This window comes from Sylvia atricapilla, chromosome 20, assembly GCF_009819655.1.
Source record: "Sylvia atricapilla isolate bSylAtr1 chromosome 20, bSylAtr1.pri, whole genome shotgun sequence".
Lineage (NCBI taxonomy): Eukaryota > Metazoa > Chordata > Aves > Passeriformes > Sylviidae > Sylvia > Sylvia atricapilla.
Window position 1 is genome coordinate 6,807,871 of NC_089159.1, and position 12,658 is coordinate 6,820,528.

The window sequence follows — 12,658 nt, forward strand, 5'->3', positions numbered from 1 at the left end:
GAAGCGATGCCTGCGAATTACAGCCAATTCATCAACTCCTCTTCCAGCTCCTACTCGACCTGTGCTCCCCCAGACAAGGGGCAATTCTCATTTCTTCACCTCAGAAATTCTACCCAGTGTAAATATCATTTAGAAAATAAACAGCCTTTCTTTTACTGGAAGCATTTCTTCATGAAAGCTTAGATTCTGTGTTAATTGCAAACCTTACCCTCTGACTCTCACTCGCTTTTGATCCAAACCTTCCTCTGCTGAAAATTAATAGTGAGTGCATTTGCTTTTAAGTTTGCTTTCTGTTATCACTGCTTTTCCTCTCCAAGCTTCCAGACCCTCTGGAGTGGCTTTACAGGACACCAGACCCACCTAAAAGCTCTTTCTGAATCCTCCACCCTGCTGCTGGCCGCAAAACTCAGCTCTTTCCACCTCTAACACCTGTAAGACCCCTGAACATCATCTTCCCCCCCACTGCTTTATGCACCCATTTAAATGAACAGACTCTATCAAGTTCAAATTTTTAAAAAAGCCCCAGTCAGAAATAAACAGGCTGAAAGGAAAACGCAACTCTCATCACCCTATTCCCTCACTGCCTATGGAGCACAGAATTTTCTCAGCTGGCTGCTGAATCAGACAAAGTTTCCACAGTGCACACACACACACGATCACAAAGCCCCAACCCATCCAGGAGGATTTACTCCATCACAAAGTCACTACCGTTGCTCCAGCACAAATGACATCACTTAGGAACCCAACCTCATCTCCTGAGAGCTCCCAGCTCCCTCCTCTCCCGCAGCGACCGGAGCAACAAAGAACGGGGCTTGTGCAATAAAGAGGGGGGAAAAAAAGTATTGCTGCAAAAAGTTTTCCAGAAAAACTTATATTTTCCTGAGAACGCGACTACGGAACAATTAAAGGACTGTAGTAAGAAGTGAGCAGAACAAATTCTGGTTGAACTAATCAACCTGCATCTGTGGTTTATCCCAAACTTGTGCCCAGTGCTACCAAGGGAGGGTGAGAGCCGCAGGTGAGCCCTCGCAGGTGTTGGTCGGGGAGGTTCACACGCTGCAGAACCGAAACCACCTCCGTACTTTGCTGCACGAGTGGACTGAGAACCGGGGTCCAGCTCTGCAGTTTTCTTCCTCTTCTTCTTCTTCTTCAGACACTCGAAATTTGGTCGGTAGGGAGTAAAAACGACGGATAATTTACCGACGATACCTGTTCCCTGCCCGTGGGAAAGATGGGCTTTGAGGTCCCTTGCAGCCCAAGCCAGCCTCTTGCGAGTCTCTTGCAAAAAGACACTTTTCTTGGGAAAGAACCACACAAAGGATGTGCTCGCACTGCGACCGCAATCCCCCCTTCCCCCCGACGGCACTCGTGTCGCGATGGCTGACGCACTATCGCGATCCCGGGCCGTGTGCGCGGTACCGGGGGCAGGTAACGAGGGCTCCCGGGGGCCGGAGAGCTCCGCGCCGAGCGGGGCAGACCCCGGGGAGGCGGGTGGGAGCCATTGTCGCGACAGGCGACGGGTGTCGCGACAGGGGGCGGGTCGCCACACCGGCACTGCCTCAGCGGGCGGAGGGGAGGGGACACCCGGGAAGGACAATGGTGTGTGTGTGGGGGGGGGTGTGTGAACGGCGGCGGTCCCGCCGCGCTGTGAGGGGGAGCAGGAGGGGGGGTGATGATGAGGAGGAGGAAGGCGAAGAGGCGACGGTGGGGACCGCGCCCTCGCTCCCGCCGCGTGCCGCACTTACTCTCGGTGCCCCTGCCCGGGCCTCATGGCGCCGCCGCCGCTGTGCGTGCCCGCCCGGCCCCGCCGCCGCCGCCGCCGCCCGCCCCGGCCGTGCTGGCTGCGCAGCCGCCCCCGCGCACGCGCGGCCCGCGCGCCGCCCGCCCCGCCCCGCGCACGCGCGGCCCCGCGGCCACGGGAGCGACGGAGCGGAGGGGGGAATGGGGGGGGGCAGCGGGGGCGGCGCCCCCTGCCGGTAACCGGGGGTAGTGCAGAGAACGGCGGGGATGGGGGGACACGGCGGGGACACACTGCGGGGACATGGGGGACATGAAGGAGGGACACGGCGGGGACACGCTGCGCGACATAAAGGGATGGCATAGGGGGCACAGGGAGGACGTGAAGGGGACATGTGAGGAACAGGGAGGCACGCGGTGGGGTCATACAGAGGACATGGAGTCACGGCAGAGGCACAGGGAGGACATGAAGGAACACGGGGATGGACAGGGAGGTGCAGGCGGGCCAGAAAGGGGACACAAAAGGGGCTCTGCCACAGCTCTGGTGCTGCCCACACCGAGGTCTCGACAGACACTGCCCCACGCTCCTTTGTGAAGTTTTGTTTTTTTTTTTTCCACGGGGAAGTGATGATTTGCACCCATGCGAGGGGCTTGCACTGGGATAATTAACCTAATTCTCAAAGCTCGTTAAGGAGCTGCAGATCAGGAAGGTGAGAGACTTCACCCTTTCCCACGCCAAGAGCATTTCCACTGCCCCAGAAGTGGCTGTTGCTCCAGGCACTCGGCTCCAGCCCTGGCAGCAGCCTGGGATGAAGCTCTGGGGTGACCTTGACCTCTCCCATGACCCGGCTACAGAGAGGGGACAGCTTCCCCTTGTACCCCATCCCATGAGACCCCTGCTTAGCCAGCTCTTCCCCCCACAAGGTGCCACCTTCACAAGTCACAGCTCAGGAAAGGGGATCTAAGCTCAGCTGGGAAGGAGGAATGACATGAAAGTGCCCTGGTTTGAGCTGGAATAAAACAGAGGGAAGGTGGTGGCTGTGAGGTCAGGCTGCCAGGGAAGAATAAAGGAGAGAACAATCACTTGTGCTGGGACCTCATTTTATTGCAAGGGCAATACAAAAGTTGGACAGCAGCATTCAAGGGACCACAGCACCCCCTGCTCCTGGGAAACAAGGAAAGACACTCCATGGAAGTTTCCCAACCCAGTTTTCAGCTGATCTCACACTCCAGATAGAATTCTTCAGCAGAAGGGTAAAGCATCTCTTTCACAGTGCACCACGGAGGGACAAGGGGCTGAGCAAATTTGAGTTCTAGACCCTTCCCAATCTCTTCACCCCGCTGGGGTTTTCTTCCTTCAGATACGTTAATTTATAACTGCCCATGGAGATTTACCTGGATTTCTGGCAGGAAGGTACCCAGTGCTCCTCATGCCTGACAAAAGAGACCAAACAAGCCCCAAACACCAGGTCCAGGCACACACACATGGTGCCAGGCTCTACCATGTCAAGGGTTCTGCAGAGCCAGCCCTGCTCCTCCAGCCTCACCTGTGCCACGTGCTCTCTGTTACACCTGAGCTGCAGAACCTGCTGCTCTTCCCACTCTGGGGTTCTCTTTAGCTGCAACAGCTTCTGTGTTTGCATCTGTGACCCTGGTGCAAAGAGTGAGGGACTTGGAAGTAACTGATGCAATAAACTACTCAAATTCCTAAAAAGTAGGTCCATGCTGGTTTTGCATGACAGACCAGCCAGTCAGGCATTACAGATGTTCCAGCTGCCAGCAAATCCCTAAAACTGACTCCCTACACCCACGAACTTCAACAGGGCAGGGAGAAATGTCAACATGAAACCATCAGGTAGGCTGGGGTGACCTCATTCTCCTGTGTGACCATGATTCAGCCTGCAGAAGAGATTACAAGCCTGTGCTGATAATCCTTCACTGAGACCCTTTGTTTGCTACAAGGCAGGAGATGCTCCTGAACTCTCACATACAAACACCTGAGAGCAAGGACATGAGACACAGCCCAGAAGAAGTGGGTGGCAGCTCTGGAAATGCAATACCAGAATCACAGGTGCAGCTGATTCTTCAGTGTCTGTCCCCAGTTCAGATGCCACAGAAGGTCTGGAGATTTTATGTCAGTTTGGGTTGCTCCCCCAAAGAATAATATATTCCACTTCAGCCCCCTGTAGTGATTCCATCATCCTCTATTTCTAGATTGAACAAAGGTGCCTCCAGGACTGGTTTCTCCACATGATCAGAGAGTTCAAGGGTTATTAAAACACACCAAGTGCTCAACCTTTCACCTCCACCTTGAGTTTCAGGCAGACTTCACACAGGAAAGTGTTCATCAGGTCCTGGCCAGCCTCCTGAGCAATCCTGCTGATGACCTTTCCTCCTCTTCCAATCAACATCCTCTGTGTTAAAACCCAGAGAGGACATCATCAAACTCACTCTTACATTGCCCAGGAGGATGGTGCAGCCACAGAAGCAAAAATCCCAACATTAAACCATGAGGCAACTTCAGGAATGTGTAAGTTGCTACTGAACAGCCAGCACTGGGTACATGGCTCTTCCCAAAAGAGAGGGAATCACAGCAAGGATGCACATATTGGACTTGGGGAACCTCCCTTCACCCTCCCCAGCATCCCATCTTTCTTCCCTCACTCACTTTATGAGACTCCCTTGGCACCAGGAGGCTCTGCACGATGAGGAGCTCCCCACATTCTCCTTCCTCCCACACCTCCGTCACCTGCAACAGCAAAGGAGCACTCAGGAGTCCTGGGAAATCCTCAGGAATCCCCAACACCACTTCCCTGGAGACAGCAGCACACAAGGGCAGCCCCTTCACACACAGAAAGGGCCTTAGAGCACACCTGAGGTACAAGTACTGAGTCACCCCACAGGGTCTGGCAGCTCCCACAGATCCAAACAAAGGGATTCTCATCACACAGCCCGAAATTCCCAATAAAACAGCTCATGGCCAAGTCTGCCTGTGCACATTTCCCACCTGAGTCACTCCATAAGGCACTTCCAGGGGCAGGTACTCCAGGACCTTCTCCCTGATGATGTTATCACAGATCTCCTGAGGTGACTGGTTGGTCAGGACGTCGCTGTGGAACTCCCAAGGGCCTGGCTTGGCTTGCATCAGGAGGTACCTCTGTGGGCACAACACCATCCCCATCAGCTGCCACGTGTCACCCACACAGTGCCAACACCCCTGTGCTCCTGCTGCAGAGAGGGCACTGCTGCTGGCCTGGCATCAGGGCAGTGGTTTGGGATTTTGGGCAGGGAAAGGAGAAAGGGAAGCTCTGAAACCCCTACCTAGGGCTGTGTGTATCAGCCACAAAAGCCCAAAGCTCACAGAACCCCTGGAGCTGAGAGACAGCGGTGGGTGGACTCACTGTTGTGAACAAGCTGCTGTTTGGAGAGCCCCAGGTAAGAGTTTTGTACACAAAACTCTGGAGATGCAGCAGGGACACATCCCATGTTGACACGTGACACTTTTCCCCCCTCCCACGCCAGGAGCAGAAGCTGAGGCTCTGTAGGAAGTGCTGGGGTCCCACTCCAGTCCCTAGGTGTGACAGAATTCAAACTGGAGTTACCTTGAGTGTATCCACCTCCTCCCCCTGGAGAGCTGCCAGCATGAAGATCTCCTGGAAGTGTGGCCAGCCTTTTACATCTTTGAGATTCTCAGGTTCATGGTGCTTTGGTCCCTGGGCTTCCCCTGTGCCAGTGCCCCCAACATCACTGCTCCTGTCCAAACCAGAGCCTTCCTGGGCCTGATTCTTTTCCTGCCCAAAGGAAGACCCTTGGACCTTGCTTTCAGGTGGAGAAGCTTGAGTGATATGAAAGGGAGGCTTTGCTAAAGATCTGGAATCCCGTTTAAGTGTAGATTTCACTTCCAATTTCTTTCCATTTACAATTCCTTCTGTCAGGTCAGTTGCTATTTCCAGGAGGAGAAACTTCTTTTTTAATATATCCACCTGGAGTCAGAGAGAGAGAGAGGTGTCAGGATTTAGCCTAAATGAAGTGGGCAGCTGGGCCCTGGATCTGAAGGAGCCAGAGGAAACCACTGAGGGAAGCAGCTGCTGCAGGATAGGACAGTTTTGTGACCAGAGGCCAAAGCAGAGTGTCTCAGCAGTGCCAGCACAGTTTGTATGTACACTGAGAACCTGTCAGCTCTGCTGAGATTCTCCCTGACCAACCTGGCTCCTCTTCCCAGATGGATTTAAACCCCAGACAGCAGCACAACTTCAGGGGTGCTTGGGTATGCAACAGGTACACATGCATCCCTCAATATTCTGGAGCAGAGGGAGAAACCTGTGTTCTTTAACACACCAGGAACCCACAAACCCATCACTGCTGATGCCAGGTGGTGCCTGAAGAAGGCAGGAAGAACAAATAGGACTTACCTTGTTCAGGACCAGGACACTGGGGATGTGGGGGAACTGAGACAGGCATTTGAGCACCTCCTTGCTCAGAGAGTTCCGTGTCCAGTGATCTGACACATCCACCAGAACCAGGACTGCCAGGAAAGAGGGAGGGAAACAGCATGAATCCACATTTTCCAGAAGGTTCACCTGCAGCTTTAGAGTCTATGGTCCCTTCCCTCCTCAGGAGGGGCACAAAAAGAAGGATTTCATTGACAAAACACTAAAATGCAGCTTACCCATGTCACCCTAATGACCTCACATGTGCTAAACCTCAATATCCAAGTCCAATTACTAACCCAAAGTGCCTCCCCTTGGCACCAGGCAGTTCTTATTCCCTCCTCAGCTCAATATTCCAGATCTTTTCTCTGTCCTTCCTTCCTTGTTCACACTCCCTGGGCTGCCAGCAAATACCCAGATACCACAGCTGGGATCTTGTGTGGCAGAAAAGGAATCAGTTTGATCCAAAAAATGGTTGAAAACCCACCTAAATCTGCATGTTTCATGCTGTCCCATGGGTCTGTCAGCATGGCTTCTTCTAAATTATGCCTGAAAAACACATACAAATGAGTAAACCAGACACACCTCATTATAATTGTGTTCCTCCCCCACCAAGCAGAGGGAAACCAGTGTTTTCCCTCACTCCAGCTGCCACAAAGCTGCTTTAGAGGTTGTGACATCCCCTGTCATGTATAGATACGCAGAACCACATGCAAAAAGGCTCAAGGGACATCACAGCTCTGTGTGCTACTGAAATTGCAGCAAAAAAAATCTTGGAGACCAAAATAAGGCTAAGAATATTCACCTGTCTCTCTCCTATTTTACAGACTTTGCACAGTGAAAATCACATTCCTGTTTTATCAACTCTTGACAGGCAGCACACACCTCCCTCCCCACACCAGTGGTTGATACCTTTTGGCTTTTAAGGGATTAGTGAGGCCAGGTGTGTCCAGGATGATCTAAAAAAAGGAAAAATAAATGTTTCAAGTTTGCCAGCAGGGAGAGGTCAGGGTAGAACACTTTGTGCAATAAGAAGTGATCCCACGGGATAGAGACGAGCAAATCCTGCCCTTCTGTCCCCAGGACTCACCAGCTGCGTGTCCTCGTGTGTGATGACACCCTGGGCCTTGCAGCGGGTGGTGTGGACCTTTTTGGAGACTGGGAAAACCTGCAGGAAATCAATCAAGCATGTTCAACAGCCAGGACACACAAAGAAACCCAAGGTAACAGCCTGAGCTCCACCCCAGCTTCACCTTCCTGCCCAGGAGCTGGTTGGAGAGCGTGGATTTCCCGGCGTTGGGAGCGCCGATGATGGCGATCCTCAGCACCTTGGGGTTCTGCGGCTGGTCGGGCCGATTCTCCAACAGGCGCTTCTGCTCCTCTGCCAGTGAAAAGAGAAGCTCTGATGCCGCCAAACCGCTCCGCAGGTCGGGATCGCCCCGGGGCGGGGCGGCAGCCGGCACCGCTCACCTTTGTCGGTGGCCACGGGCGGCGGGTGCTGGCCCAGAGCGACGGGCGGGGCCTCGGCGGGGATGCCCAGGAGACTGCCCAGCGCCGAGCTGCTCCCGTTCCAGCGGCTGGGAACACTCAGGATCCTGCCCAGCGCCGAGCTGCCTCCGCTCCAGCGGCTCCCCGGGAGGCGAGCTGGAAGAAAACACCGAATATACCAAAAACGTACCTAAACCACACCAAGATCGCGTTGGCCGCTACCTCCACACGCAGCTCCCGGGCAGCGCTCACCCCACCACAAGGCCTCTCGGCCGGTCCCGGTCCGCCCCGGCGTCCCGCCGGTCACCTCCCAGATGCAGCCGTCCCCAGAGTACGCCCGCGGCCCCAGCGCACCTGCTCCCAGGCGGAGCGGCCCGGCCCCGGCGGCCCGGAGCGCGGCCCGGGCGGCGGCGGCCATGGGAGCCGCCATGTTGGCCCGCCGCGGGACACGCCGGGAAAGCGAGCGGCGCCCGCTCCCATTGGGGAACAGCGCGGGGACATCGAGAGCGCCAGAGCGGGGATAGAGCGCCGCCGTGCCGCGGGGAATTGTGGGATGGAAACGGCCCAGGAGCCGGCGGCGCGGGACGCGGGAGCGCCTCCTGCCGGCGGCACCGCGTGGTGCACATGGCGGCACCGCGGCGTCCTCGGTGCTCCCGGTGTCACCCGGGTCTCCTCAGGGTGCTCAGTGCTCTCGGTGTCACCGGCGGCACCAGTGCTGCCCCCAGTGCCTCTCCAGCGCACTCGGTGTCACCAATATGACCAACGCCTCCCTGCATTGTCACCATAGCTCACGATGTCACCAGTGTCACCAGTGCTCCCTTCCCCACTGTCCCCAGTGCTCCCGGTATCACCAGTGCCACAAGTGCGCCCCCCCCCCCCCTCCCCGCCCCGTGCTCCCAGTGTCACCAGTGCCCCCAGTGCTCCCCATCACACAGCCCAGTGAGCCCCAGTGCCTTCTACAACACCAACCAGTTTGTCCCAGTACTCCCTACAACCTTCTCCGGTCCATCCCAGTGCACTCCAAGATGCCCAGTGCCCCCCACTGCACATCTCCTGCATGTGATGACAGCCCCCTGTGCTCTCCAGTGAGAACCAGTGCTCCCGGTTCCCCTCTTGTACACAACCCTGTGCATCCCAGTGCTCACCTTACACTACACCCCAACACTCCTCAAGCCTTCCTACCCTCCCCAACACACCCCAGAGCCTCCCGGTTCTCCCCAGTGCACTCCCATGTCCCCTGCACCACAAAGCTCTGCCCCAAGGGACCCTTGTGTCCCTCTATGCCTGAATGCAGCCGAAATTCCCTGTCACACCCTGCACCCCGGTGCACCCTGAGCTGCTCAGTTCCACCAGGCCTGGAACCCCCAGGGGATGAGGTGAGGAAGGAGAGACGGAGTCATGGTTCTGTAACTCTCTTTATTGTCCCGTGCCCGTCCCCAGGGGCTTTATCACTGTGTCCACGCCGTGCCATTCCTGTGCCATTCCGTGCCATCCCGTGCCATCCCGTGCCATTCCATACCATTCCGAGCCGTGCCGCGTGCCCGGCCGTCGGCAGAACCGTTACCATTACTAAACTCAGTAATGGTAACGGTTTCCCCGCCGGCCGTGGGTCCCTGGCTGTGTCCGGATCTTCCCACAGCCCGGGATGGCCCATCGCCCATCCCACCCTCCCCCCAGCCCGTGTCGCACATCCCCGGTGCCCCGGGCCGTGGTCGCGGTCGGTGGCGGCGGGAGGAGGTCGGTGCAGCCCGCGGAGTACATCATCTATACTGTAGTGTCTCATAGCCAACTTACAGTATACGATGATATCCTGCCCGGGACAGCGTGGAGAGGAGAGCAGAGCCTGCAGGGGACAGCGTGGTTAGGGAGCACAGCCCGTTCCCAGCCCGGTGTCACCCTCATCCAGCCCTGTCCCCCCGGTCCTGTTGCCTCCCGAGCCTCCTGGAGGCCTCCCTGCCCCAGCACCTCCCCAACCTGCTCTTTATCCCTCCCAGTTCCACTACCCCAGAGCAGCATAGAGGTTCTCAGCGGTTTCCCTACCCAGGTATCTCCCCTAATCCCTCCTTGTCACCCCATTCTCACCCCCCTGGAGAAGAGCAGAGGTTCCAAATCGCTCCCTCACACCAACACCCCCCTACCCCATCTTTGCCCCCCAGTCCTGCTGGCCCAGAGTGGGATTGAAGGCTCCCAATTGCCTCCCCACCACAACATCCCCCTTATCCCTCCTTTTATCCCATATCCACCACCTCAGAGCAGCACAGAGGTTCCCAAAAGCCCACCTTTGTCTTCCCCAGTCCCACCCTCCCTGAGCAGAACAGCAGCTCCCCAGGTGGTGGCACCTTACCTTATAGAGATGCACTGGGGCTTTGTGGGGTGCTGGGTCTGCTCCCGCCTTATAAAACCTGCTCTGCCTCATCTGCATATCTCACATCTGCACTGCACAGCTGGACGGGGCCCTTAACCCCTTCATGCCCAGGGGGGCACCGCCCCAAGCAGCTCCCCCCACCCAGCCTGGCATTGTCCATGGGGGTGTATGGGGATGTGGGGCTTGCAAGGGGTCATCCCCTGTGTCTTCCAATTCAGGGTGGCCCCACAAATGTCCCATCATCCTGTGGTCACCAGGATTATCCCTTCCCATAGCTGAGGGGACCCTGAACTAGGATCCCCTCACTGCAAACTGGTTCCCAGTTGCTGGGCAGGGGTTTTGGACAGGACAGGGTGGCAGCCCGTGGGGACAGGGCCCAGAAGGGACATCTGGGAGTGGCGGGTCACCCTACACAGGCACCTTCAGGTCAAGTACAGGGTACACGTGGGTGCAGGGAGCCTGTGTCCTCCTGGGGTGGGTGACATCTGTAGTGCTGTGTCCCTGGCCATATTTGTTCCCCTGAGGGACGTGACCCCTAGCAGTGTGTCCCCAAAAAAAGGATTTGCCCTCCTGCCTTTAGGGACACCCTGGAAATACATTCTGCCTCCCAGGGGGATGTGACCCTTTGAGGGATGTATCCCTCAGCTGGGTGTCCCCAAAGGACACGTTCCGCTGGCCATGTGTGTCCCCTGGAGGGATGTGACCCCCAGCTGTGTCCCCCCAAGGGATGCCCCTCCTGACCATGTGTGTCCCCAAGAGGGACACTCATTGAACATTGTGTCCCTTCATTGCACACGACCCTAGTCATACTTGTCCACAGACCACGAGTGTCCCCAGATGGCTCCACCCCTTGACCATGAGTGTCACCTGCCTGGGCATGACCCTGGTCATTTGTGTCCCCCAGCCCTGTCTTTCCCCACAGGGCCACATCCTGCAGCCAGTGCTGTGCCATTGTGCCGGGTTGTTTGCGCCAGGACGGGCTGACATTCCTGGAAATCGGCTGGAGGGAGGTGATAATCCCCTGCGGGACTGGGACCGTGTGCGCGGGGTCCCGATAAGCAGCAGCCTCCAGCTATCAGGGACCCTGCCCTGCCACACAAGGTGTCCCTGGACCCACTGTCACCTCTGGGTGACAGGAACAGGGGCAGCATTGCCCACAGCCCCCTGGCCCGGGCAGACCTGGCAGGAGGGGGCACAGAGTCAAGCCCTGGTCTGAGCCTGTCCCAGGGCACGAGGTTGTGGGAACTTGGGGACTGCAAGGGACCTCCTGTTTTGGTCCCTCTTGTGACCCAGAGGCGTCCTAGAGCCTGCAGTGGTCCCCAAACTGTGGCACAGACAACCCAGCATGCAGAGCAGGGACATAGGCAAAACGTCCCTGAGTCCCCCAAGCCCTGCCAGCTCCAGGTGAGTCCCCAGGTATTATCCTCGTGGGATTATCTCCATGCTGGCTGGTGCCTGCCAGCCCTGCTGCCTGCTGGAGGACAGCCCTGCCTGTGGCCTTGTACCCCACAGTGATAGAAGGGGCCTGACTGTCCCCCAAGCTGCTGGGGGACCACAGAGCTGCTGGGGGAACCCCCAGGTGCCACAGGAGACCCCCATGTGCCACAGCCCTCCCAGCAGCCGTGCTGCCCCAGGGCAGTGTGTCTGCTTCCAGATAAGGAGCACTGGGAGCTGCAGAGATGTCCCCACCCTGTCTATCTGCAGAGCCACCCTGCAGGACACATAGGACAGGGCCTGTTGTCCTGCCCTGGATTTGGGGGGACATGGAGGGTCTGGAGGGCATGAAGGAACCATTTTCCCCAGGAAGGGCAGTGCAGCAAAGCCCGCCATGCCAGCCCCATGCAGGGTGACCCTGAGCAGGACAGGTACCTCCAGAACCACCCTGCTGTCCCCCCAGGGCAGGGAAGGACACGTGCGGCTGGGTCAGGGCTCCAGTGGCAGGGGACAAGAGCTGCTGCCACCGGCCTGGCTGCTGTGACACAGCACCTGCCAACCCTTCTCCAGGCCCCAAGGTGCCACTCTTCGGGGTGTCCCTGCAGTGGTCACCCCCCGGGGTAACACGGGCCATACAGCGGACTTCACTCAGCGCCTCCTGGCTCCACTTATGAGAGGAGTGGACAAGGCTCTACCCCCACGGAGGGCTGGGACACAGAGCCCCTGGGGACATGGTGACCGTGGGGAAGCCACCAGCTCCCAGGAGCCTTGGGGGAGCAGCGTGAGCTGGGACCTCAGTCCCCGAACCCTTTATTGCCCCATCCCATTGGGAACACCGCCGGGCCAGCAGCCCCCGGCCAGCCCAAGCCGCGGCCGGACCTGCACGCAGCGGCGCTGGGGCGGGACAGACGGGCGTGAGGGACGAGACAGAGCCCAGGCAGGAGGTGACAAGGGTTTATTATCTCACAGCAGCGGCGTGGCGGGCGCAGGCACATGCAGATAGGGCCCGGGCCGCCTGCCCGGCCAGCGCCAGATCCGCGCCCGCCGCCCCCCGGGCCAGCGCAAGCCGGGGGCTGATAACGCCGATAACGCCGCTCCCCCCGCCCCGGCGGCACGGAGGGCACGGGGGGGCTCCCGCAGCACCCAGCACCCGCCGTGGGTCACTCCTGCCAAAGGACTCCACCGGGACGGACCTGCAGCCACC

General features: G+C 57.8%; 2 protein-coding genes and 1 long non-coding RNA gene across 6 annotated transcripts in view; 1 reads left to right on the top strand and 2 right to left on the bottom strand.

Annotated features, from left to right (window-relative positions):
- FAM222B (family with sequence similarity 222 member B) overlaps window positions 1-1,850 on the bottom strand; it is a 36,512-nt gene extending 34,662 nt beyond the window's left edge. Inside the window, exon 1 of one of the 3 annotated variants that reach the window (XM_066333367.1) lies at window positions 1,746-1,850. The gene's annotated coding sequence lies outside the window, so the exon portion shown is untranslated. Of the gene's footprint in view, window positions 1-956; window positions 1,088-1,745 lie in introns of those variants that run through there. The other 2 variants (XM_066333365.1, XM_066333366.1) reach the window with 2 other exon arrangements.
- Window positions 1,851-2,356: 506 nt separating this feature from the next.
- On the top strand, window positions 2,357-2,820 carry LOC136370129 (uncharacterized). The gene is made up of 2 exons (XR_010745121.1): window positions 2,357-2,447; window positions 2,662-2,820. It is a non-coding gene; the product is annotated as an uncharacterized lncRNA (long non-coding RNA).
- Window position 2,821: 1 nt separating this feature from the next.
- Window positions 2,822-10,189, bottom strand: ERAL1 (Era like 12S mitochondrial rRNA chaperone 1). Of its 2 annotated transcripts, XM_066333383.1 has the most exons (12): window positions 10,000-10,189; window positions 8,651-9,498; window positions 7,638-7,811; window positions 7,421-7,548; window positions 7,258-7,335; window positions 7,080-7,126; window positions 6,655-6,716; window positions 6,150-6,262; window positions 5,340-5,720; window positions 4,745-4,894; window positions 4,406-4,486; window positions 2,822-4,151 (listed from the first exon to the last, which is right to left on the bottom strand). In XM_066333383.1, exons 2-12 carry the CDS (start codon window positions 8,712-8,714, stop codon window positions 4,029-4,031), a joined length of 1,401 nt encoding a protein of 466 aa, XP_066189480.1. In that variant the 5' UTR covers window positions 8,715-9,498; window positions 10,000-10,189; the 3' UTR covers window positions 2,822-4,028. The 2 variants fall into 2 exon arrangements, with proteins under 2 accessions (XP_066189480.1, XP_066189479.1); XM_066333382.1 differs by lacking the exons at window positions 8,651-9,498; window positions 10,000-10,189 and adding an exon at window positions 7,908-8,126.
- Window positions 10,190-12,658: the final 2,469 nt, after the last annotated feature.

Coding starts and splice junctions, on each gene's coding strand:
- ERAL1 (XM_066333382.1), bottom strand. CDS start 8,085: ATGGCGGCTCCCATGGCCGCCGCCGCCCGGGCCGCGCTCCGGGCCGCC. Junction 7,336..7,420: donor ACCAGCTCCTGGGCAGGAAG/GTGAAGCTGGGG, acceptor GATTTCCTGCAG/GTTTTCCCAGTCTCCAAAAA. Junction 7,127..7,257: donor CACACGAGGACACGCAGCTG/GTGAGTCCTGGG, acceptor TCCTTTTTTTAG/ATCATCCTGGACACACCTGG.